The sequence below is a fragment of the Lipophrys pholis genome, assembly GCF_963383615.2.
Source record: "Lipophrys pholis genome assembly, chromosome: 15".
Lineage (NCBI taxonomy): Eukaryota > Metazoa > Chordata > Actinopteri > Blenniiformes > Blenniidae > Lipophrys > Lipophrys pholis.
The window spans coordinates 22108626-22136036 of NC_137642.1; the positions used below are offsets into that span (position 1 = coordinate 22108626).

At 42.4% G+C, this 27411-nt stretch overlaps 1 protein-coding gene across 1 annotated transcript; it reads left to right on the forward strand.

Moving 5' to 3' along the window:
- Positions 1–245: 245 nt before the first annotated feature.
- On the forward strand, positions 246–27411 carry rmdn2 (regulator of microtubule dynamics 2). Its single transcript, XM_080481495.1, has 11 exons — positions 246–373; positions 1889–2349; positions 13285–13462; positions 13551–13653; positions 15587–15647; positions 21706–21781; positions 23196–23273; positions 24515–24613; positions 26893–26946; positions 27033–27113; positions 27290–27411. The coding sequence occupies exons 2-11, from the start codon at positions 1898–1900 to the stop codon at positions 27341–27343; spliced, it is 1236 nt and encodes a 411-aa protein (XP_080337621.1). The 5' UTR covers positions 246–373; positions 1889–1897; the 3' UTR covers positions 27344–27411.

A 27411-nucleotide genomic window follows, 5' to 3' on the forward strand; every position in this document is an offset into this window, starting at 1 on the left:
CTAATCATCCTGCCTCCCGTATCCTTTATAATAAAAAAAATACAGTTATAATAATGAATAATGTCATCACACACACACACACACACACACACACACACACACACACACACACACACACACACACACACACACACACACACACACACTGTAGTTCATAACTCTACAGGAGTTTGTATTTACAGATCAAAAGTACTATTTATTTATTTATTTATTTATTTATTTACTTACTTACTTGGGGAGCGCTTACGTTACCTTGACGCTATCCGGAACGTTTACCTTCAGTTCTTGATTCCGCACGGACTGTAATAACCGCGGGACGAGAGAGAGCAGCCGAGCCAACAGGAGTCCCTCTTTGCCTACCTGTACATTAAAGGTCTGTAATGGTGTTAACTTTATTTCTCCGTGGAAAACGTTATTGCGTAAATGATGGCTATGAGAGCGTGAGACTGTCACGGAGCCCTGAAGCGCCTCACGCGAGCTACAGTCACTTAGAATGTGACAGCTGGCTGATAATTGCTAGCACCAGGAGCTTGTCATTGACAGCTAATTAACGGCGTTTTGTCGTTATTAATGTTATTTAATATGTGACGGGGTGAGGCGTGCGTAAGACGGTGACAGACTTGACATTTCTCAGGTCGTAGGAGCTGCTGCTGACCGTTGGCTAACACGCCGTCGGGCTGATTATGTGTTGATCCAATTATCTGAGCTCGTTGGCCAGCTGAGCCATTCTTACACAGTGTGCTGCAGACGGATAACAAACTCTTCCAGGACACACACTTTCACACGCATGACTCATTTCTTTTTGGTGGATTGTTTTGTTTACCCAACAAGAGCTCAAAAGCTAAAGTAGGACAGTTGTGGAGTTAAAGGGAAAGTTGTTTGTCCGTGTCGTGCAAACACATGAGAAAACAACCAGGAAACCTGGATGTTCCGTTTAGGTCCTGGCACGGTTTGTCCCTTTTGTTACCCACTTAATTACAGGAGAGATTTACTGTAAATCAACACAAAGTTGTTCAAAGAGGTCGTCCTTTATTCTCCGAATAAGCATTTCTTTCCTGGTGAGAGTGCTCTCTAGCAGAATCACAATAATCCCATTTGTGTCTCCTGAAGGGAAAATTAATCGCTTGATGAGTGTGAAAATGATGTGAAACATGTGATGTGGGCCTGTCACTAGTCACAAGATCTCAACATAGCTGAACACCTAGGAGAAACGTGGAGATTTTGGCTTCACTTCTCCATGAACAATTTAAAACAAAACAATGCTCAAAGCTTCAGCAGAGCAACACAGTTTTTGAGAGCAACAATATCACACCATCATCTTGATAAGACATATAGACTGTGTCCAACCAAAGTGTGAAGCACTCACTGGTCCAATAGCTGCTCGTTCCAGTGGCTGCTGTTTGTTGGTTACTAGTAAATTGATTATCCAACATTAGAACAGAATGTAAAACAGATGAATAGTCAGAGATGGAGTACTGTACGCCCTGGGCAGGTCACAAGCTCATCACAGTGGAAGCATTCACTCATTCACATCTATGTTACAACAACAATCCACACAGTCTGGCCCCCAAACTGTGGAAATTGTTCAGGCAACAGTGCTGTCCACTCCACTGAGAGGTAGTCTGATGGTTTTCTGACATAATTATTGCAGTTCTAAAGTGAGTCAGTGAATGCTGTTTGACAACATGGTCTCTGACTAATTGATGTAATTTCTAATGTACAAATACTGTGAATATTAAACCTGGACATTTTTTATTCTTGTGCCTGCCTCTGTGGCAAGGTGCAGAGATTACTATTCTAGGAGCCCGATATTTTTATTATTATTTTTCTTCCCCAATTTTCTATGCATCTGTCGCTAAAACGTGATTCTCCCTTGAATTGTGTGCAGGCCTGCAGGATGGCCCAAGCAGACAGCAAGATGCTGGTCCTGGGAGCGTTAGCCGGGGTGGCCGGTGTCAGTGTCGGCTTGGCCGTGGTCTATTTCCGGGGTTTGAGGTCAGAAAGAAGAGCCTCGTGTCCGGGCTTCTACCGTAACCGCACTACCAATCAGGGGCCCAGCATCATGGTCGTGGATGGTCCCGGCTTGCCCACAGGTCAGGCTGAGGTGCTGGGTCGACTTGAAGACCTGATTCGGTGTGTTTCTGAGCTCAAGGACGAGATGAAGGCACTGAAGAACGCCCTGCCCGCGCTTCAGGAGCAGGTGAGGGAGGAGCTGAGGGGACGCGATGAGGCGCGGCGACTGGTCCTCCAGCACAGGACCACACCCACACGGAGGAAAAGAGCACCGGGGGCCATCGGTGGGGTCAGAGCTGAGACCCGGAGTTCAGAGGAAGCAGAGAGTGAGGGAGGGTGAGTTCCTGTCTACCTGTATTTCATATTTAATTTTATCATCATTGATCGGGCACAGGTTTCACATTCTCATTTCTCAGAAGTCACACGGTTCCTGCTTTTCTTCAATCAGTCACACATAGAGATAGGAGATACTTCATATAAACCCAGCTGAAGCACTCCGCTTCACACCCAATCACTCTGTCCTTGAATAGCCTTTTAATTATTAATTTATTGTGCAGCACTGCAGACAGGGACCTTTGATCTCAGCAGAATGTTCGCTTGTTGCAGCCATGATAATTATAAATTTGCTGCAAAGCATCTTGGTGAAAACAATCAAATGTCAAAAAGTTCTTAAAATGTCTACATAGTGTTCCGCTTGTAAGGTGTAGGAGGAAAGTGACTCATTTTGTTATGCAGTTAACAAAGGAGACACATACAGACATTTTTAAATGGTTTATAACTTTGTCATGTGCCAGGAGAGGGAGTGCAGCACTGGTTGTACGCATACTCTAGATTGAGAATCAGCAATGTGGTACATTCAAAACATTTGATTTTCTTTAACTTTTCGCAGATGGTCACTCTCGTTAGGAGAAAACCAATTAGATTTTAGTGTCCAGAGATCCAGGGTAGGGCAGAGTACCCAGAGAAAATCCATTCAACCGGAGGGAGAACATGCAAACTCGGCATGGGAAGACTCTCACAAATAAATGTTTTTGTAATTGTTGTAAATATAAAACAGAACAGCGATTGCATTTCAGCTCAAAGCTGACAGTCTTTTGTTAAAAATCTGACAACAATTCAGGATGGCAGACGAAGCCCCAATATTTGTGTTAAAGGAGTTCTACACACAAAAAGCTAGCAAAATTGAATGTACTCTTTGGCTATTTTTATTGCCTTTATTACCATTGAATAAAACTCATCTTTCAGTCACTTAGTCTTCGCTTTGATTTGTCTGTAGCGTCTGACAGATGGCAACAGTAGAGAATCGCTATTATTATCCTCTTTTAAAGCTACTCGATTCAGAGAAGTGTGTGCTCCTGCTTTTTCCATAATATCCCAAGTACCGGTAAGCCTGTTGACAGAATGAGGATTGGTGACATTTTGGTGACTTTGTGAGATCCTGTGTGCCATGTTGTTGTACATGCTTTATCTCACTTTTACTACATTTAATACGATTATTTACTGTGTGTATCATGAGTTTGAACTGGTTTTCATAAACTCCGTGGCTTTTCTGTGCAATGGAGTTTCATCCATGGATTAATGGCTATGGATAATCACATTCTTACATCGAATATGTCCTCTAAAGTGGCAGTTTCTCACCTTTACCAGAGATCCAACAGTCGCTGATTGACCAAGACATCGCAGTGAGGCAAGTTGCTGATGGACAGGCACACTTCCACTGACGGACATAAGCAGAAGCCTTCAACATAGAAACATTAAGCACATTTTTAGGCTTGTTATAGAATCTACAAAGATGGCTTTCTTTAACATGTGCTGATCTGTTGTTGCTAATCTCGAAGCACCAAAGGTGATCTACACCCAGGGTTGGGAATCACTGTTCTAAATTTTTATGTGGACACATTTTCTTAGAACTAGCTGTGCAGGACATGTCTGTGACGAGATAGAGCTTGAATAAATAGAGAAGCAGTGCCATCATTACATGGTTTGACCAGCAGACTTCACTGTTTACAATATTTAGCTGCACTTCATGAGCTGGCAGCGAGGAATGACACAAAGCAGATGTTGGTTTAAAGGGTTGTAAAATAGCTGTGTCTACTCTTGCGAACATAAAATGTGACGTTGGTCACTATTTTTCTGCTGCTTACTGCTATCTGCGTCAGTGGTCTGATAGTTTGGTCAAGTTCAGTATGATTCCTAATGTAAATTCTTCTCATAGATGCCACAGTAACAAACAACATAAACCTCTTCGTGGATATCAAGAGGTATTTGTAAATAGATTTCAAGTTAATTTCTACTTAAACTACCTAATCTGTCTGTGTATTTGAAAAAGGTTTAGGCCCTCCTATTTTACCAGTCTAACTTGCTCATTGATTCCACACACTAAATTATAGCTGTGGCAGTGCGTGCATGCGCCTCAGGTGCTGTGAAGAACAGCAGACTAATCAAGCATTGCATGCCAAATCATCCACCTCCATCCAAATGCCTTGAACTCATGCCAAACCCAGGTAACATAAACATCAGATGTGTTTCTTTTTGAACCATTTAAAACCCTCATCCTACCAAAACAAATACGCAACAGGTAAATGATGTTGATTAATCTGGTTCCTTAATGTTTTCAGTATATAATATTACACATTGAAGATCTTTGATTTGACCGGATTCATTATCAGCACGGTCTCAAAACTGGTGTTTCATCTCATGGAGATAGTTACTGTTGAACTCTGACATCTTGACTGCAGTTCGTATTCAACCTCGATTGACCTCGGCTATGTTTCTGCTGGAAGTAGAGCATGCAACGTGCCAATCCGGCATCATAACACCCGGCGCCGCCGCTGTGCCGTCCAAAACACACAGCTTTGTATGTGCAGCCATCCTTGGAGCAGGGCCCTCCCATGCCAGTGATTAATCAATCGCCTCCAAGCAGAGTTTTTTTTATTTTTTTACTACAATATACAGTAGGCTGAGTGATCCAGCACACCCTGTACAATTATTCAGTATTGTGTTAAATGTCTCCTGTCTTCAAACAATGGCATTCCATTTAAAAGTTCTGTTAACTGTGGGGGAGGGGATGTTTTGAGGAAATCAGTTGTTAAATGATGTTAAATGTAATTGTGATTCATTCAGAGTTCAGACGCATGTCAACACATCTTTTACTGTTTGAAAAAGATAAATTACATACTTCCTTCCTGCTGCACTTGCGTCATTTGTCCAGGAGCAAGTGTTTTCTGACGTGTTTCACGCTTAATACCCTAAAACTCTTAGGGGTCACGTATATTTCACGGCATTGGGAGGAAGGCAGTTCACGAAGAGGTAATAACACCGCAATCAGATGAGTCCTCTTTCATGATGGATAAACATTGTGCATCGCACTGCCTTTAATCAGCCCTCCTGCAGAAAGCGATGTGAGGCTGCCCTCTAGCAGATGTGGTTTGCATGTTTTGAGTGGCAGTTGTCGGCCGCATCAAATACTTCTAATTACAGCCGAGGCTATTATGCTTGAAAAGAAATCACATCACGCATACACCTCCCATAATTAAAGATACTTTCCTGAAGCTCTGTTATTTGTATGAGCAGAGGGTGTGGGGGTAAAGTGGGAATGGTGCTGCCAAGAAATAGGGAGCATGTAAACACCCCCCCCCCCCCCCCCCCCAAGAGAAGCTGGTGTGTCATCCCTAATCCTCGCATCCTTATAAAGGGGCTCGTCATGTCTGCTCAGCTGCATCGGAGGCTATTGAGTGTGCACAAACGCTCACTAAATATCTCAGCCAGATCAAAGATGGAAAGTGTTTGGCAAAGAATATATTCAAAATTAGTGCATTTGTTGCTTGGTTCAGGATGTAAGTTTGCAAACATCTGAGCTGAACGTCTGTTTGCGAAAGGTTGTGCCGGTTTAAAACAATTTCACAGCAACAGGAATCTGTGGAAAAATATATTTTATTCGATAAACATCTGCAAGAATTGGCATCAGTGTGTGGGCATGTCACACGTGTAAATAAAGGCCTTCAACAAGCTCAGCTGCAAATCATACTGAATGCTAAAGGCAGCTTTCTATACTGTTTTTCCAAGCTTAATTGTTTCTCCCATTTGTGTTGAAATTTCCATTGCACATTTTAGATTCATTATGTTCATATATAAATGCAATGTTCTGTGTGTTTAAAAAGCTTATCGAGTGTGATCGTTGTCGGAGAGGCGGTGTAGCGCCCACCTGAGGGGTGTGATGTATATTCTCTCTGCACATCAGAACTATTCAAGTGGCATAACATCAGATCCGAGAAACATGGCTGTGTCGATCAAAACGGAGCACAAGGTTGAAAGTTGCAGCTGTTCATCGCTTCGCTCCTCCTGTGTCACAGTGACTTCCTCAGAGCTACCTCTCTGCAGGCGAGGAGACGCATCAATCACACTGTCAGTGTGCCAAGCTGTCAGAGGCCTCATTTCAAAGTGTCTTGTAGGAACTTGTAATTCCCTGAACAGTTCCCACTGAGTTTATTCACATCATGTCGCTGTAGCTAGAGGATATTACCTCTTCTTTTTTCCTGTTCCAAAATCACATTTATGAAACTGGATAGTTGTTGATTTAAGCAGATTTAGGCAGAAGGTTTTTGTTTAGTGACGGGCAAGCCCGATCAACACACAGAGATGTTTAGAAAGAGAGAAAGGAGCTTATTGTCTGCTTTGTGATTAAAAGCTTTGCTCTGAGTTCTCTGTGACGTCACGGAGGTGTTGCTCCACAGCTGTACGTTCCCGGGACGTTCTCAAGTATATCCTCAGATTCAGTCTTCAATGAAAGGTTTTTAGTCAAACAAACATGTTTACTGACTCAAGTTTTATTGGGACAATGTATACTGTGCTGCTCTCTGACCGACTGAGTTTGACTCTGACCACCCACATCAAGTCATTTTTCTCCCATTGGATGCAGAAATGTCTGCAGACAATCCTCTGCAGCGACTGACTCTTCTACTGTGACGCCAGGCTGTTGTGATGGACAACATTTCTGCTCCTCTCTTATTGTCCTGCAGGAATATGCAATGTTGTCCCTGAAAGAGAAGCTGTCTGGACAGGAGCAGATCTTTTGGTGCATTGGTGGAGCCTTTCATAAGAAATACTCAGCCCACAACCATATGATCCATTGCAAGCCCGTACTATGAGGGATGCTGGTGTTTTTGGATTGTGTTCACATCATGTCTTGTTTGTATTGTGCAACCTATTCTGTTTTTAAAGGGATGGATGGTGACTGGTGTTCACAAACGATGAGTTCTCAAAATATATGTTTGCCATGTAAAATAGGGCCTCGTTTTAAAGCAATTATTCTGAAAAGGCCAGAGATCATCAGCAACCTTTGGCCTTATCTTTGCTCACTTAGCTTTCACTGGTTTATTTGATCTACTGGAAATAGAGAAGTCTTTCAAGTTGTCGAATTAAAAGTTGAAAACCTTTTTTTCTGCAACTTCTCCATAATTTGTGTTTAGTACTTTGCAGCCTCTCTTTAAATCTGATATACTCTCTTACTACATTGCTTGTTGGTGCTATCAATTTCATAATTGGGTAATGCAGTATGTGAAGCGAAACAAGCATATTCACACACTCATAAGCCAGTGGTAGCAGCTAACATAGTTAGGCATCATTGGCTGAAACGCTATAGTTGGTGTCTTGCCCAAGAACCTTTTGACTTATGGTCACAGCGAGATGAGGATCAAATTGCCAAATTTAACCAATTCCCACGACTTAGCTGCAACTCTTCCACTTTCGTATACACCTTTAGATGTAAATCATGTTGTTGCAACAGTGAATGTGAAGAATACAATGTTTATTTCTGAAAAGAAATTGCTGATATTTGGACTTGAGTTGGTCTGTCTTGTTTAGTTTGCTCAGTAAAAGCTGTGTGCATTGTGCACACTGTTGACTGTCATTCCTATTTGTTTTTGGTCTCCAGCAGTTAGTGTTCTGAAAGGATCTGCTGAGTCCTCTTCGATTGGCCTTTTGTCAAGAGCTCAGTCACGAGTCACATCCGTCCACACTGTCCTAGACTGTTTGACAATCTGTGATCCATGTTCAAATTTGTGAAAACTTCTTGTAACATCAAGCACTTTCTCTCTGTTCATTGAGTATTTTAAGCATAGAATAGTGGACATGAAGTTTCCCCTCTCATACAAAGTTTCGCTCATTAATTTCATCCTCCAAAAAAATCCCCGACCGGTTGTGTGACCAGCTAGTCCCTGTGTTTACTAAACACATTGTATTGTATGAGAGAAGCCTCTCGGTGAGAGATAACTGGATGGGTAAGTTCACTGGCTCACCACCGAATCTTTGAGAAACAAAATTTACATTTTGTGACAAACAATTCACATTGAAAGTGTTCACTATAAAAACAATTCAAGTTAAACTTTTCCTCCAGTCATAATTGTTTTGAGGTGGATGTTTTACATTTCCCTGCAAAAGAAAACATCCATTGCACATTTAGACTCTAAAACCTCATTTATGTACAACTTGTACACGCCAGACCAAAGTTTAAATACTTGTTCCTTCGTTTTGCTATTTCTGGAGAAAGTTTCATAGACATTTTAAACATTGTTTGTGGCTGCAGAGTGAAACCTGACAACATGTGCACATTAGATGAAATACTGCTTTCATGATTGACGTCTAATAACATCTTGACTCTATGAGAAAAGCCTGATCCCTTATTGTTCTGACACATTTATTGCTTCTGTGTCACTTACCCAGCACAGGCGGCACAGTGAGGGACCCAGTGATGCTCTTGGCTGGGTGCAGAGGTTCACTGGTGCAGCCTGTGGTGAGGGTGTGAAAGCGAGAATTGAAGAAAAAAAACCTAAATACTGGACTCTCTCCACTTAGTTGGGCATTGTTGCTGAGCAGGCTTTCATTGGTCCCATCAGCAGACGCTGAATGAGCTGGCCGGCGTGCTCCAGGGCTCGGAAATGTTGGGATGGTAACTGGGGTTTGTTTTGGATGGGGTAACCACAGAGACTGCTAATGCTAAGCTCTATTGAGACCTCTGCTTTGCCCCTTGGGATGTGTACACTGAATGGTTGCTCTCCTTTGGTAGCCCATCATGAGAGGAGTAGGTGCACTTGTAGCCTGATTGAGACATGACATTGCGTGGGAACAATCTGCTCATGCTTTAGTGTCTGCAATAAGTAAAAAAAAAGAAAAAAATAGATATATATATATCCATGGCATGTGAGTTTTTCTTTATTCTGGAGATTATTGGGATTTTAATATGTACCTTCATAATGCAGGGGATGCACAGTCGCATCACGCGGTATAATATAGATAATGTCTTGGAAATCCAGCATTAGGAAAGCAATCAGCAAAGGTTTTGGCAGAGGAAAAGTAACACTCTGATTGGTTTACTCTGAATAATGCCCCAAACACACCTATGATTGGAGCAATAAGTACATCCACTTTAAGCAATGCACCCTACTGTATGCACGCATTAAACCAACTCATTCACACCGAGTGCTTGGATTGTTAAAATACAGTACAGTGTTTGAGCTGGCCAGACGTGTCAAAGGTCATCTACGGAACACATTGTTTTATAAGCTTTCAATCTTCATTTTTCTTTCAAGAAAAGACATTCTTGCATTTGTCTGCCCTGTTCTTGTATGCCTACAGAAAATAATTTCAGTATTGGCTGTTGTGTGAGTCATCGCAGGGCCCGCTGCCACATTATGCCCCCCGGTCAGTGTTGAAACACTCCCGACAATATTTAGACGTGTTCTTTCAAAGCCAGGCACTGCTAGTAACATCCCAAGGATAATAATGGTTCCTGCACAAACATATACGCATTACATAAACACACAAAGTAATACAAATAGATCCTTAGCTTCTTTTTTCTTTCAACTCAAGTGACTCATGAGCCGTGGAATGGCGTGACAGGAATGCGCTGATCACTCAGTACTCCGCTGCCTGTCTCTCCAGTTCCACTGAGTCAAAAACTGCGGGGAGCGAGGGAAAACGGACTGCTGAATGAATACAGGGACAAAAGGATGAATGAATTGGAGAATGAATGGATGAATTAATGACACCAGTCCAGTCCAGTAATGTTCCTATCTCGCCACACACTTATTTGTTGCCAAGTTCTCCTTTAAACTGGTACAACCAGACAACAAAACAACACAACAGTTAAACACAAAAGCACACCCATTCAGATTTTTTATTTTTTTTAAAGCCTGGCTGTGTTGGCCAATAAACGATTTGAGGCCTGGCTGCAGGTTTTAGGGTTTACTGAGGAGTTAGTGAGGAGAGGAAGACTGTGGCAAAGCTTTGGCACACTATCCCAAAATGATTGGAGATTAAAATCAGGATGCTGTCAAGTCTTGTTTTCTCCTACTTCGTGATTCTCATGTCCCTACAAAGCTACTGGATGTGAAGGATGTGCAAAGCAAAGGACTTTTAGAGTTATTTCTCACAGTGCTAAAATGTAGATATTAACAAATGTGTTTTTATGATTCTTTTTAAATTCTTTTCAAACTTGGGACGGGATGCAATTTTACCCACTTTGATTTATAAACAAAGAATTGCAGCTCAATGCTTTGTTTTATGTATTTGTTATTCATCTATTGTAACTAAGGGTGTTGGTTTTCAGTGACAGTGAAAGGAAGTGAACTTGTAGATTAAGTCATTCCTTGTCAAATATCCATTCAAGACATATTCAGTTATCGTTATTAAAATTATTTCTTTTTCATTGTGGAGGCAAGACTTCCTAAACAAGTTATCAGTCTATCAAAGAGCCGAGACACAATCACTCACCACACACTCATACCTACAGACAATTTAAAGTCTGTAATTCACATAAGAAATGTCTTTGGACTCTTTGAAAAAAAGACATGGGGAAAATCCGCAAATGGAAAATCAAACCAGGATTTTCTTTAGGTGAGGAAAGAGTTCTGCCAACTGCCACATTTCTGATAGATTAATTCTATTAGAATCAGATTATTTCATCAAGGTTTATGTTACGAATAAAACTTGTAGCAAGACCTGAAAAGCTTCATCATTTCATCAAGTGATTGAGTAATTATGTAATTTTGCAAAAAAAAAAATTTTGCAGTTTGAATGTGTGATTGCAAAAGTGGTTTTTAATGTGTTGAATGTAACTTTGATGTATTACAGTGTCACATATTTTAACCGCACAGTCCTCATGTATTCCCATTATTTGAGCTGATATAGTAAAGTGAAGTCACATTTTTGAGTCTTACAAATACAAAGCAGCTTCAGCTCCAGCATTCCTTGAATGCACTCTAATCACTTCTCTTGGTTGTCGATCGGGATTGAAATTGGAGATATTGTTTCCTACCGGGCCTCATGGTTCCAGCCAAGCTGAGGTGACGTAACAGTGAACTAATGATTTATTTATTTTTTAATTTACTGGACTTTATTTAATCGAAACCAACAATCCAATGCTACATTACGGAGTTCGATTGTGTGAACTTTGCTCTAAAAGCAGGTATATGCTATATGATTCTCCACGGGTCTGTTAAAAGACGGGCAATTTTGGCAGCATCGTTGAACATGGCTTAAGATCTATATTATTTTTGTTAGAAAGCGAGACGGCCGGTGTCCCAATCATACGATCTCAGGTTGTGCCGCTCCCAAAAAAAGTTGCTGGTCCATGTCCACATACTCTAACTATAGTTTTCCCTGTGCAATGAATGCTACAAGAAGAACTGAGTTTCTATTAGCTTTGTAATGGCATTAATCTTATTCATATGAATTAAAGTACCCTGTTTGCCGCCGTCACCTCTAAGTCAGTGGAGAGCAACATCATGCAGTCACATTCAGTATAGTTATAGTATTGCTGTTTATTATTAGGACTACTAAGAATCACCCCGTCTGCCACAGCCTTTAAAAGGGAAGCCCTGAAGTAACACATTTTATGTATTTTACTTTTTTTTTGAAAGTATGCTATTTATGCCACATTTTACACAATTAAATCTACTTTGTTTCTTTTGAAGTCATAAGTCTCTACTGAGTTTGTCTGCGTTTTGTATTAATCTTTTAATCAGATTTGTCTTTGTTGCAAATACATTTAATCTGTTAATCGAGGAAGATCCTGCTTCATAGTAAATTTTTAAACTTTCTGTCATTATGATACCCTTTATGTTTGGTGAGACTTTTTGGTATTATTTCCACCTCAGGCCTAAATTTGATATATTGGATGTGCCGAAACCGTCTGCAGACTTCTGCCCAGACTCACCTTTTACACACACGCTAGATTCATTCTTTCGTCAAACTGTAGCAGCTTTAAAAAAAAAGGCCTCCTTTCATATGAATCAGAATGCATTGGACCAGAGCAGGCAGCATTTTACACTGTGCTCTGCAAAGTAAGGCTGAATTCCTTCATCTCGGCACACCATCATGTTTCAGCTGTGTTGTTGACTTTGCCAGTGTTTTAGTGTCAGTAACTTTTCTTGACAGTTCCTTCCTGGAGTGAAACAGAAATGCCCTCACATTGCTCCTGTAATCAGGTTGAAGGTGTGTGTTACGGGGTGGAGTTAGCAAGCAGCCCCCTGCACGAGGCACCTGTTGGGCCCACAGTGTTTCTGTCTGTGGCCCGCTCCGACACATCCCCTCAGAACCGTGGCTGGCAGCCCAGCATACTCTCTTAACCACCAATGACGCACATGCAGCTGCTGCCAACACTTAATAGAGGCTTTTCATATTCCTACCTTTGTCTGCATCTTTCATTTTCCCCCATACCGTTAATATTGCTGTTTTTCTCTCTCTTGCTCCTTAAGTGTTAGCTCAAGGTGTCGGTGCATGCTCAGTCATTGAAAAGGCACCATAAAACATCAGTGCGTGCCTCACCTCGCTAGACAAGTCTCCCTGTGTTTGAAGAAAAGCCTTCAGGTGTCCACTTTTGGACGTCACGCTGCTCTTAACTGCTAGCATTTATAAACAATTACTTATGTAAACAGGCAAAACGGCATCGGCATTAAAACAGGGAGTGAAGATGGATCCTATATAATCGGCACCTTTGCAGAAGGCAGCTTGTCAAAAATTGCTCGTTATAACAGGATCTGAATTGATCTGAGAAACTCCTCACCTGAGGTGTGTTCCTTCCACCTCACAAGTTGAAGGTGCAGTGAGAAGTTCTCTATTGATGCTTCTTGAGGCCAAAGTGCTGACGGCAGGATGCAGACAGTCTGACCTGTCGACTGGGGCCATGAAGGCATTGGGAATCCACATCAGTAGCATTTAATTGCGCCTGCTGACAAAATGCTGAAGTGGGACGTTTTTCTTTTGTGCTTTCAGGTACATAACTGCTCTGACAGACTCTGAGGAAGACGAAGAGCCGAGCGACGAAGAGCCGAGAGTTGGAGAAGCGCCTGAGAAGTTGTCCGTCCTCCTCAACAGGATCGATTGTTTACATCAGGGTAGCGAGTCAGACAAAAGAGAGAGTCTCAGTCTCCTTCAGGAGCAGAGGGAGGAGGTGTGTGTACACTCACTTTCGACATGTTTGTGTCTACATGGCTGAATATGAATCCCTGTGGCTTAACTCTTGTGGCTTGTTTCACTAGTTTGGACTCAACTCATCTTTTTTGTGGCGGCTGGTCCGAGCTTACTGTGACGTCCATGACATCAGCTCAACCTTGGAGGAGAGGAAGACCCATGCAGAAGCTGGTAATTTAATTTAATAACTCTTTTTTTGGGGGCCAAACTTCCCACTGTGGATCTCAAATGTTGTAATGTCCTACACCCAACAGTTTCACTCGCCAAGCCACAAATGTGAGTGTCTCATGTGGAAAACCCAAATCCACGCAAGCTTAAATTTCTGCAATGACCTCAATCAGTTGGCTGCAGTAGTTGTACCACAAAGAATCGACTAGACTTTCAGTGGTTTCTGTTTACATAAAAATGAACAGAATGAACTGCCAGTGTCACAACTGCATATTTTACAAGAAAAACAGGCCTGAATGAATATTGTTTATGTTAGAAAGAATATTTCCATATGAAAAACTTCATAAATACATTTGGGAGTTTATAAATAACAGTATTTGTAACGCTCACACAAATAATATAGAAAGTATATAAAACACAGGTCATAAATGTATTTTTATTTCAATTTTATTACTCCAGAAAAACTTATTCAAAACTTAAAATGTAATTCACAATGTTATGCCATTTCTGATACACACAATGAAAATAGAAACAAAATGATATGTCTGTAAATGTTGCTTGAACATATACATTTTAAAATCTCCCTTCAATACATGTAAATAGATATATAAATACTTCAATGCAGATGTAAACCCAACAATGCTGTTGTAGATCACAAATAAACACTAGAAAAGCTCTACTCAACCATCACATTCTCCCTCCTGTTAAGGCCTAAACAATTCAAACCACATGGTGCAAGTACATTTGAGTGTCTTGTTCTGAACATCACATTGAATCAAACACGAGTTAGCCTGTTTTGGGCACAACATGAAATAAACTGAATCCAGAGTGTCATCTCACTTTCCCTTTAAGGGCCAGGTGCCGTTACACCACGGAGCTTTGCAAATGAAGGTTGAATTGCCAAGCTACAGATCCAGTCTTTTTTGCAGATTAGATGTGCAGAGCCATTGCAGTGTCAGCTGAAATAGAGTTTAGGAGTCAAAATGATCCATTATGTCACACAAAACCCCCCAAAATCTGTAGCTATGTGTAATGCTAACCTACACGAATCAAGGCAATGGTAATGTTGCATCTGGAGCAGTATGTTGGGTTTGTTTTATGGTTGATAGTGTTGCAGTAGTCGCAGTTTTTCCACTTTGCCTGTAAAATAAAGATGATTACTATTGCAACAACACATCATCAGTAGGGTAAAGCCAACCTGTCTCGCCACCTCACGTTCCCTATTAGTGGATGAACAATCCAACACTTGGTGAGTTCTGCTTCACAATTTTAGGAAGAGTCAAAATCGAAGGATCAAAAAGCGACGTGGCACGTGGCAAACTTAAACATCCACAAAAACAGCTCTGATCAAAGTTGTTGAGTGGCTAGAGCTTTTTCTTGTGATCACTTCTTTAACACAGACAGGCGTTCACCATAGATCACTGTGAGTCTTTTGCAAACAGTGCTTGTTTTGTGATCCTGCAGGAGTTTGGACTGGAATGACCTGTTTGTCTGTAATCCTTCCTCATCGATGTGCCTGAAATCAGAGCCGACCTGATGCTTCCTGCTGAGACACCTGTGTCGCAGCATTTGACAGTTTTAGATATGCGCCTATTTAAAGCAACTGGGCATCATATTTAACATTTGTGTAGATATTTATAGAGCATATGGAATGAACCTATTGTCGCTGAGTAATGAAGGATTTAAACCTGAGCTCTTTTCCAGTGTAGAATTTCACCCAACTTCTGTTTTCATGGCTTTAATCCATTGCCTAGTGATGATTCTTGATTTATATGTATCCTGTTGTGTTTTCTCAGCTAACTCACCCTTTGATTCTGCTAATCCACACTTTCTTCATTCATCATGAACAACAAGAATCTCCAGGGCGCAGCGTGTGCGCTGGTTTTATGTTTCAGTACATGATCATTATATCTTTGTTTTTTTGCTCCCCGTCTAGGAAAGAAAATTGGCGAAGAGGCAGTGAGTCTGAATCCTATGTGTGCTGATAGTCATCAGTGGTAGGTTTCACATGTTTCCTTTATTTCCAGTTTTTAAAAAAATTGCTGTTAAATAAAAATTGTCAAACTGCGAATGTGAATCATGCACACACCTGAAGAATAACAGGACCCTTGAACTTGAAAACTTTGAAACAATCCTCTGGCGCTCGGATGAAAGCGTAGGAACAGGTACTTTCCCCAGATGAGAGGCGCTGCGGGGCCTGAGCTTTTGAGTGACGTGTTGCCCTGGAGCAGCTGTTGCTCTGCATTTGGATGGATGGGAGTGTGACTCATTTCTTTTTGGTTAGTTCAGCAAGCGTACCTCGACCAAATCAAAAGGAAACTCACTCAAAGCACGCAGAGAGCAGATGAAGGAGCAGCCTAATTGTGCGTTTCATTGGTTTACTCTTCTCTGTCAAACCAAAAGAGAAGCAGAGGAGTGTTTAGAGAAATGGTCAAATTTAGTGAAAAAAAAAAAAGAGTGAAATTGTGTCATTTCTGCATGCAGTGCAGACATGCGTGTTTACGAGATAACAGTAGCTTACCTCCCAAACCTCTTCCTTCAGATCACCCCCTCATCCACCTGATAGCATCACATTCAGTTTCAGGAATGTAAACATGGCCTGGGTAAACTTGACTTGGAGAGGGACTGATGCGTGTACTGGAATAGCTTGCGTGATTAATGGTCCTCTCTTATTACAGTAGCCGTTATGTTGGCGGTTGCTTCACAGCGGGAGCAGTACGCTGTTATTTACACCTGTATGTTAGCAGCGCTCCAGGATATGCTGATGATAAAAGTAGCAACAAGGCGAGTGCTCACATTATGTGTGTCCTTGTCACCGTTTTGTCACTCACTCAGAGATATGTGTGGGTGTGTCTTTGTACATTTTATCATTCAATTTCTAACAACTGTGTCTGATATTTCCTCAGCGTACCACCAAGGTAAGGGAATTTTTGGAGCCAGTGGTCATTAGCAGGCAAGTCGAGGAAAGGAAGTCAGGAGTGCCTCTTCTCATCCGTACCACCCCAGTCGCTCTGTGACTCAGGCAAAAATCCCCTTGCTTTTAATTAGCCGCGTGCAGTGGGCCTGATGGCATGAGTCCCATTTGTATTTGTGCAGGCCCCAAAGCATTCCTCCTCTGAAACACTGCTCATGTCAAAACTTGACTGCCTATCATACATGGAATCCGCGGCTGGAATCGAGCGATGAAGATTGCTCTAGCCGCAGCTCTGAGATCAGCCTGCTATATGAAGACCCTCATGTGCAGCTCCGTTAAAACAATGCAGGGTCTTATTAAACCTGGTTTATTTCTTCCTCTGCAGTGAAAACTTGGCAAATATCTATTCCATACAGTAATTGGCGTGTCGTGTTGGGTTGTTTTTAGAACTGTTTCCCATTGTAGGTATTTGTTACAGTTAATCACATGCATGAATTAGTGCCCTCTATAATTGAGCTCATGTGGATCGTTTCTGCGTGTGTAGTACTGTATGCTCATGGAAACATGAAAAACTGCCCGCTCTATCCCCGCTTGCTCTGCTTGTTGGGGAATAATTAGCATTAGCTCATGCACATACCACAGCACTCCAGACGTCAAGTGAAATAGAAGGCCGTGTTTGTTTAGTTAATTAAGAGCAACAGCTTTGAAAAAGCTTAATGCTTAATCCTGTATCCACTAATGGAATTTGTAAGATTCTTAAACCGAGCAGAAATGCTGTCTAAGTTGAATGGACAGGGCGAAGTAGGTAAAGCCGCACTTTGAGAAGGGAGGAGGCAGGGAAGTGGGGACGGTGCCAGGCAGTGTTGCAAGGAAGTTTATGTCTGAGGTAACTGTTTACTTAGAGTACCGATGCCGTGAGAAAACTTGTCACCTGTTTTCCTGAATGCCGCTCAGCCCGTCACTGTTTGGCAGCAGTTGTAAAGACATGCTGTCACTCAGTTCCTGCTCAGCCACTCAAACTACATGTACAGGCTTCTATTTACACATAGCCTTTGTGAATGAAGTCCTTTTTTAACCTTTTACCTCACTAAATACTCAAATTTAAATTGTTCCAGTGGATCTGTTTGAGTGTGAAAGTTCTGCAACTTTGTTGTGTAACAGCCTATTGGAGTATCTGCAAAAACAAATTAAAAGTGTATCGTAGATGTTTCCTGCAGAACCTGCACAGCTTAACGGTAACCGCAACGATGCATTTATTAAACACTCAGCGGTTTTTGATTTGTCATGAAGTCATACCGCATCCAGAAATCAAAGCTGAGAAACTCTCATGACCTAATGTGTGTTTACAGTGGCATATGAGTGACAGCTTACAGGTTGCGTGAGGAGGACTGTCTGTACAAACCGGCTCTGGTGTATCTACAGTTCACCTAAAAAGTTATTCAATACACCCTGAACGGTACAGCTCTGAACCTCTTCAGGGGCCAATCTCACTTTCAATATGATGGACTGCTGTTGCATCTGCATGCATTGGGTTACATGGGGGCCTTTCGTGACAGTCAGCGTGAGGCCTATTTGTCTAATCTCAGCAGGCTGACGCCCGGGAGATGTGATTGCATAGTTGTATCCCTTGCTTTGTTTATAGGTGTGGTTTCAAAGATCCCACTGTGTGAAGTCAGCCTATGGTAATCCCTGACTCTCGGGCCTCGCCGATGGTACAAAGACCCGTGGATTAGGCTGGGGGACTGTGGCAGTGTCAGTCAGAGGAGGGCTTGGTGGAGGGGTGGGTTGGGTGGTTGAAGTCCGTCTGACCTCTGCAAAGACAACTTCAATTTCAAACACGTGCCCCGTTGTTGGCGACAGCTTTGTGCTCTGTTTTCGGTAGCCCTAGTAACGTGTGTGTGTGTGTGTGTGTGTGTGTGTGTGTGTGTGTGTGTGTGTGTGTGTGTGTGTGTGTGTGTGTGTGTGTGTGTGTGTGTGTGTGTGTGTGTGTGTGTGTGTGTGTGTGTGTGTGTGTGTGTGTGTGTGTGTGTGTGTGTGTGTGTGTGTGTGTGTGTGTGTGTGTGTGTGTGTGTGTGTGTGTGTGTGTGTGTGTGTGTGTGTACACACACTTCAGACCTCATGGTGCTTCTGGCTCATCACTGTGGGAACACTTGGTGCACAGGCACAAATCCAACTTCCTGTGCAAGGCAACCCTGCATTGATCTGCCATACTATTCTGACCACTGACAGGTAGCATGAATAACTCGGGTTATCTCATATTTCCCTCCCATTAATAGTGGAAAGAATATATGTGGGCACAAGTGAACAGTTCCATGTATCCTCTCATTCTTTTACAGGTGTAGTGTATTGGTAAATTTCTCGTGTTCCTTCAGATTGATTGTTGCAGGTTGGCTCCTCCTGTTTTTGTACAAGTTTTGGCTTGGAGTCCTGCCTGCCCCTCTCTGTCCTTGAAAGAGCCCTCTATGTTTGGCTTTGTTGGCTGAACTCAATCTGCTGTTTCCGCAAAGCAGCTGCCACTTAGGGCCTTTTGTTTTTTCCCAGTAGAGTCTGGGATTTCGTTGAGCCGAGATAAAACCACCGACTAACCTTGCGCAATTAAGTGCTCCATCCGCCACTCTTCCTCCCCTGTCATCTTTCGTCTCCGCCCACCTTCCCTGCCCCCTCTTAATATTTCCCTTTTCTTCCCTAAGACAGTCGAGGAGAGATAGTATTACAACTTGCAGCAGAACGAAAAGGATAAACAGCGGCTCGGCCCCCGAGGCTTGACACACCTCTGCACATCTTCGCATCCCATCTTCTCATTCGCTCCCTCCCCCTGCGTCTCTCCGCCCCCACCTCCCCACCGAGCGCCTTGTGCAGTTTCACACGGTGACAATAGACTTGTTGCATAAGACCTAACACAACACTTCATCTCCCGCTGGAGGTCATTGTGAAACTTTAGATGTTTATGTTTGAAAATGACACTATGTGGAGGACACAAGCTCTCAAGAAGGACCAACTTTGACATAATTTCACCTGCTTTTTGCCTGCAGTGCTACCTCCTGAATAGTTTTTGCCAGACAATCTCTTGGAAGTACAACTCGGCCTTGCACTTGCCTGGATGTTGAGCAATTTCTCCCACAGCCCTCACCTGGGCACAGCCTGATCTCAGTAATGATTACCGTTCCTCTCTGGTATGCTGCTCTAGTTGGTCTCATCATCTGCTCAGATTTATTGCATTTAATCACATCAGCAAATTACAACATGCTCGTAAAGGAGAGGAATGACTAAATAGTTAGTGTAACTCCCAAGAAAATTGCAGTGCCAAAGTCATTAGTATGGTTTAGTTGTTTGGATTTGCAGAGGATTTAAGGTGATTTTAATGGTTGAGAATAAAGGCTTGGAATAGATATGCCTGAATTTCATATGTCCATGATGCAGTTAAACATTTTCAGTTACATCAGATAACATTTAAAATAAGTTCCAAATACAGAAATGCAAAACTCCCAGAAAACATTTAAAAAAAATCTCTTTGAATTGCAAATTTTCGTGATAACCCTCAAAATTGTTACTTCTTTAACGCCATGAGGCTACGCCATACTTTAAGTTAGGCTTTATTTCGATTTTAAAACATTTCCACGTCGGTCCACTAATCGGGTGTGAAACGGCTTCAATTGATGTAAAATGTGGCGCCTTAAGTTTTCCAACATTTTCACCTATTTTTGGAGATTATAATACCTCTGAAATGTTGTAGTTCACACTGCATGCATCTAAAAAATGATCAATATAAACTTGTAACCGGTGCAGTATTGGAACTACTTGAGCAACTGCAAGCAGCCTTTAGCTAACGTGTGAAGTGCGGCCACACCGGAGTGTCCCGGCTCCGTTTTCCTCTCAGCAGTCTTTGAGTCACTGCTGATGGATGTGCTCAAAGCCTTTACATCCAGTCGTGTGTTATCATTGGAAGCCAGGCAGTACTACTGCAGACAGATAGCATCTCTGCGCCTCTGATGTTTTGGAGCTCTCCACTCATCGAGCGCCAACCAGTGGCAGTGTGGGCGCACCCAACGCTGCCTTCAGAAAATAAACATCGCTCTTTTTGGTTACAGTTGCACACAATTCTGCCTTTGCAGCAGACTACTGAGTGAACTTAAAAGTGATGGCGATTATCTCTGGTAATCGTTTCTCTAGCAAGAATGTTACCTGCAGGATTTATGTTTATGTTCGGGTTTTACCAATTAGAACCTCGTAAAATTACATGTTTCTTTATCTTTGTTGTGTTTCTCTATAATTGGCTCTCTGCCACAGCTCTTTCTCTTATCCGCGCTTTCATCTGGGTGTTGTCGTCTGCATCAGCATGCTGTGCTTGATCGATCTGAAGACAGAGCATGAGCAAAAGGGACTGCAGTAGACCATCAACATGTACTCTTTTCTTAAAACCCATGCTCGTGTACTAGGCACGTCCATTACCAAAAACACACACAGTCGAAGATTCCATCTTCCATCAGCACCACCGTGTCGAGCGATGCTGTCAGATGACCTTTGCACACACTGATCCTTTATATAAAAAGGTGTTTATGTCACTCCACAGTGCTTAACAGAGTACCAGCAGGATGAAAGTAGCCCGGCGGTGAAAAGACTTTGATCAGCTCTCTCCTCTCCTCTCCAAACCCTCAGCATCATGCTGACTTACAGATCTCCAGGCTGAACTTGCCCCTTTGTTTCCCCTCCACCTGCCCACTGGTCCAAAACGGCAGTTTAATTATGTAGTGAGGGAAGGAGGCGAAGCAGCTTATCTCCGCTGAAGTTGTCTAATGAGGAGTCTCGCTGGAGGCCGCTGAGTGTTGTGATTTTTCAGCACCACTTTGTTAGCTCGGTGTTACTGACCCAGAGGAAAGGTGGTGTGATGGAGAGGCATTGCTGAAGGTCTCCTCAGCTTCACTTTTCCATTCCAAGCAAAAACTGTCCCTCCGAATTTATCGTGGGTCTGTTTGGTCAGAAATACAAGTGGGATTGTTATCGCCTTCATTTATTGACTTTATGATAGTATTGAGGTTTTACGTTGAAAAAATACTCATCATAACTCCATGTTATCAGTTCTGTTTGTTATTCCAAAATGTGTCTCACACACTGGTTTTGGTGTGTGTGTTACTGTTGTACAGGTATGCCATCATGTGTGGAATCATGGCAGAGTATGACACAATCCAAAACAAGATAAAGAACGGATACATCTTTAAGGTAAGAGGCCACGACATGCAAACTTACTATCTCGTCATAAAGGACAGAGCCTTTATGACGAGATAGTAAGTTTGCATGTTCACAACATCATGTACAACAGCATCCTCTCACTACTTTCTTTTTTGTTGCCTTCATGTGTGATATTGTTTCACACATTAAGGTATCACATCCTAATTTAATGACTCATCAGTTACTCACTAATGGAGTAAGTTTTAATCCAAGTACTTTATTACTTTTTACTTTATCGTACGGTGGCTACTTCATTGACTCCAAAGGCACTATTCAGAATTCTCAATCCACCGGAGACTGAAAATGAATGCATTTCACTTATGTGACTTGTTTTGTAACACTTCCAAAGCCTTAATGCACGTTATATGATCAGTTATATTTACCTATTGACACAAATAATTATGCACACTCGCACATTAATGAGGATGGCCGACATGCAAGGCACACACACACACACACACACACACACACACACACACACACACACACACACACACACACACACACACACACACACACACACACACACACTATGTTGGGAAGAGGCACTTTAATAGTTGGGCCACAGACTGATCTACTGGATGACAGAAAATAAATCCAGTCGAACGGAGATGCTGTGGAATGAACTCAGCCATCAAACTCTTCCTGAACATTGTGCAGACCTGATCAGCAGCTCCTGGAAGAGCTTGGTTTTGGTTATTGCTGCCAAAGCAGGTTCAAGCAGCTATTAAATCCTGGCTTTACGTCCATTTAACGCTGACAATGAATGCCTGCTGGATGTTGTCATTAAAGAATTGAAAGCTTAGGTTTGTTAGTGTGGCATGAGATTAATCACTTTGTGTTTGTCTCTTCTCTTGACTTAGAGATCAGATCACATTTTTTGACCCGTTCATACAGAAAATCAGGACATTTCAAAGGGCTGTCTTGCCACCGTACGCACTGGCTATAGCGTGTCCTGTTTGCTCAGACTGAAGGGGCATGGCCACTCGTATCACTTAAGCCAGCAGGCCACTCCTCTAACTGTACAGTTGCATAAGATGGAGTGTGGAACAACGGCACGTAGCATTTTATCTTCTGTCAGCAGCCTACCCCCCCCCCAAACACCATGCTCCTTCAAAACTCTTGACAGGTGAAAGAGGGAAAAAAGAGAGCAGCGGAGGGAAGATATGAAAAAAAGAGAACCTGAATTAGAGGAGGAGAGTGGAAAAGAGCGAGGGAGGGAGCGTTACAGCCAGGAGTGTGTGGTGGCTCGGGCGAGATCGCGTGTGTGAGAGGTGTTTGTGAAATACTTGTGGCTTGGTGAAGCAGGAAAGATCAGGTCAGAACAGAAGGCAGTGGAAACAGCAGCCGTGTCATGAATCAACAGTGAAAATCTTCTCTTCGTCTGTCTGCCTCACTGTCCCAGGATCATCTGGATAAAGCCATCGAGCTGAAGCCCCACGATCCCTTGTCCTACTACCTGCTGGGCCGCTGGTGCTACGCCGTATGTAATGTCCAGAGACACGCCCAACACACATCCACTCCTCGCTTCTGGCCTCGCGTCTGCAAACAGTGAATTTATGGAGGGCTGACTTGTCTGTGCGGCTTCCCCCTTCACTTCACTAACCCACCTACGGTTTCCCCTCACTGATTCCCTCTTGTTTGTCTTTCCTTCCCCGACAGTCACAGAAAGCTCTATGGGAGGTTAGCACCAGCCATTGTTAGCCTCACATCAGATTGTACCGGGGAGATAATTTCATCCTGTTTCTATTGGGCTCATGTTCTGCCTGTGCACTGGCTTGTTTTTGATGCTGCTGCTGATTGTTTTTCAGACCATCATTCCTCGTTTGTCAGTCTTCTAGTCACAGGCCATTTATCTAAAAATCATGTCCCGTGACGAATTATTGTCGTGGAGATGGAAAGTTTCAGTTCATCATTGAGTTTGGTACCAAAGTGCCTGAAAGGAAGGAAACCATTACAAGGAATTTGCTCTGAATAAATTATGTCCCAGACATTTACACTGCAGCTACTGCTGAATTGAATGGAGCAGTAACACCAGATATTTTCAGGGATTGAGTTTTATGGGCTGCCCGTGCTGCGTTCACGCTCAACAATGACCTACTGTTTGCATTCAGCAGCGGTTCGGTCTGAAAGGTTCTACGACGACGCCAGAGCAACGCAACACCTGCAATTAGACGCTGCTCTGTTGAGAAGGGTGCGCGGCGGGAACTTTAATGTTTGGCCCAAGCTTCTGCTGGTCATTACCATCTCCCGCTAAAAGAAAATTCAAGAAATAAAGTGTGGAAAGACTTCTGCGTACAACGTAACGGCAGTCATGGAAATCCTGGAAAAGTCGCAGGAAATTGGCTGCAGTAGTGAAGAAAAATGATACGTAACAAATCCTGCAAGGAACTTTTGTGGGGATTGCTTTCCATAAACGTGTACCCACAAAATTCATTAAGTTGGAATCCAGCGCAACTGTTAAAACACTTTATTTCACTGTTGGTTGCTCTGAGACGTCACTGCTTTGAAGGGGAAAGTCGAGAGAGAAAAAAAACATCTACATTGTGTTAGAATAATGTCTCGCCAAGAGATGAAAAATCAAGAATACTTTCAAGGTCATTTTAATCTCCGTGCTGTAGTCTTAAATCTAACCTGCTCAGCTGTGGTGTGTGTGCTTGTCAGTTGTATTGTAGAATTTGAGGCATTAAAGCCAAATTATCTTTTAAACCGTTTGTTCTGCAGGTGGCTCAGCTGTCGTGGCTCGAGAGGAAAGTCGCCGCAACTTTATTTGGAGAGCCTCCCAGCGCCACAGTCGAAGATGCACTCAGCAATTTTCTGAAGGTAACGTGACTCTTCGCTTCTGTTGCTACGGCTCAAGATGCACCAGCTCTCGCTTTTCACCCAAGTCTGAATCCAGAACTGCTCATTTCTTTGTGGGAAAACGTGATCAAATGGACAATTTTTTAAAGATTCCTTGTGCGAGATCGAGTCATCGTGGTGTCACTGCCATCTCCTCTGTGGTCATCTACTGCAGACATCACAGCATCCCACCGTTTTACTGCTTTAGCGCGTACAAAGAGTTTTCATGTTCTTTCACACTCTGGTGGGGAGTTGAGTTTCATTGTTCTGCCCAATGACACCTCAACATGAATGCAGACCTTTAAATCTCTTATTTCTGATGAGTCTGGAGCTTCATCTCTAGACGAATAGATTATTGTTTTTTAACCTCTGAAACATTAACTGCTCCTCATTTCCATATGATGAATTTAATTGATGACTGAGCAGAACAGAGCTACATTATCACCCACAAGGATGTCAGAAGCTCTGTATTATATTGCTTTAATGAGAAGAATTCTAATGATTCTTTTTGTCAATTTTCCATTTTAATAATTCTAAAATGCTGCTTCACAGTTCCAAGATTTTAAGAAAGGTGATTTCGGGCCTAACTCACTTACTTCTCACAAAGCATGCCTGTGTTTAGTACTTGTCTTGTAAATTAGCAGTTAATTTAAAACGTTAACATTTGTCTTTGCCAGGAATATTTTTTCCTCACAGATTAATTGATTCCGCAGCGCTGATCCATGTAACGGTCATTACAGAATTGGAGGACGTTTTACATCCCAGCCATGAAATTTTATATAACCTATGTACAAAATATTAAATCATGCAGTTTTTTTTGTAATTTGTACTTGTCCTGACACCAAATTTAACAAAAAAAAAACTAAGAGAAATATTTTCGGGGATACCAAGTATGACTGCAGTACGTCTTAAAACACCATTTTTCTCTTGTGCCACCTCCTCCATGACCAAATAAAATCTCAAATAAAACAGTTACAATATATATAAAATGTATTTTCTTTTGTATTATTTTGTTCATAGATTTATTTTTACTTTGTTTTTATCTACATAACATGTGAAATATTAATTATTAATTAAGGAATCTGTGTCCCACAACATGCACGGGACCCTGTTGGACACTTTTAGCATCGTAGAAGAAGAAAACTGGGTCACATGACACAATGGAAATTACATAATCAGTTTCTTGACATCATGGGTAAAGCAAGGATATGTATTTTCTTCATTTTTTCACAACTTTTTTTTTTGATATTGTCAACCTTGCTTGATTGTCTCACTTCACCTCACTGAAAACAGTAAACATTATCATGAATCTGCAGTCCTGTTGCTGTGATTTCACCAAATATAGTGACTAACAAATAAAACTTAAGAAAAATTATGATGCCTGACTTAAGAAAATCAAGGTTTTCATAGTTTATTATCAATTGTTGATGAATAAATGACAGAAAAGTCCAAAGTTTGAAGCACAAATCTCCTCGTAATTTGTTGTTTCTTTAATGTTCCGGTGATATTTGAAGTTCTCAATGCCGAAACCCTCTTTATTTGGAATTTCTTAATCTGCGTTCCCACGTTTCCGATGTTTACGTAGCAGAGAAAATACTTTTGAGCCTGGCCAAGTTTTCAGTTCATGCCTCTGCGTCACGTCGTGTGTTTCCTCGCCATCTGTTCCAATCTGTTGCGACACGTCACTTGTGACCTGGAGGAGGAGGAGGAGGAGGAGATCCTCGCTGGAACCACGTTAACAAACACACCCTGCAGCGCTGGAAAGGCCCTGAGCCTCCGAATCGGCGGTGGGCCATTAATACTTCAGCTTGAAAACAAGCACTGGTGCAGAGTCGAGTCAAAAGACGCACTAGATTTCGTCTACAAAAACCAGAACGTTACACAGTTTTAATAAGATACGACTCCCCCTTCATCTGTCACGTATTGCTCAGTATATTTTTCTGGTAATGTTCCCCACAAACCGAGCAGAGAGAAAATACTTCCATGTTTAAATCGCATCAGAATCTGATTTCTGGTTGATTTTTTTTGTCGGCTGGTCCGGGATGAACAATGTCTTTTCTAAACAGAAGTAATCTGTACTTGATAGGCGTTTGGACGAAATCAGACATATTTTAAGATGATGTTCAACAACTCAACATTAAAAAATAAATAAATAAATAAATCCCAGCATCTGTCAGTTTAGCGCCCCGCTTCACGTCGCTGTCGCAGGCATCACATCACAGTTCCTCTAAAAACTTCTTCTCTGTGTTTTCTCGATCCAGGTGGAGGAGATCCAGCCGGCGTATTCCAAACTCAACTACGTGTTTCTCGCTAAAGTAAGCTTGCGTGAACGTCAGAGTGGCGCTGGCCTCTGCTGGATCCTGAACAATGCTGTGACGGTTTCTGGTCTTTTCGTTGGCAGTGCTACAAAGACCTGGGACAGACGGCGAAGGCCAGGAACATGTGTGAAGCTGCTTGTTCAATGAATGGCGGCTCCAAAGAGGTAAATGGTTCTCTGTGTGTGTGTGTGTGTGTGTGTGTGTGTGTGTGTGTGTGTGTGTGTGTGTGTGTGTGTGTGCGCGCGTGTGCACATGCACGCATGTGTGTGTTCAGCAGAATCTGAATAGTAACCTGCTACGTCCAGTGTGTCTGGGATCTGAAGCTCTGTTTCTGTTTCAGGATGCAGAAGCTCAGAAGGAGCTGGACGTCCTCTGCCCAGCGCTGGGACTGTGACCGCACAGACGTCTGTGGAAATGCAATATGGCTGCTGTGCGTGTGTGTGTGTGTGTGTGTGTGTGTGT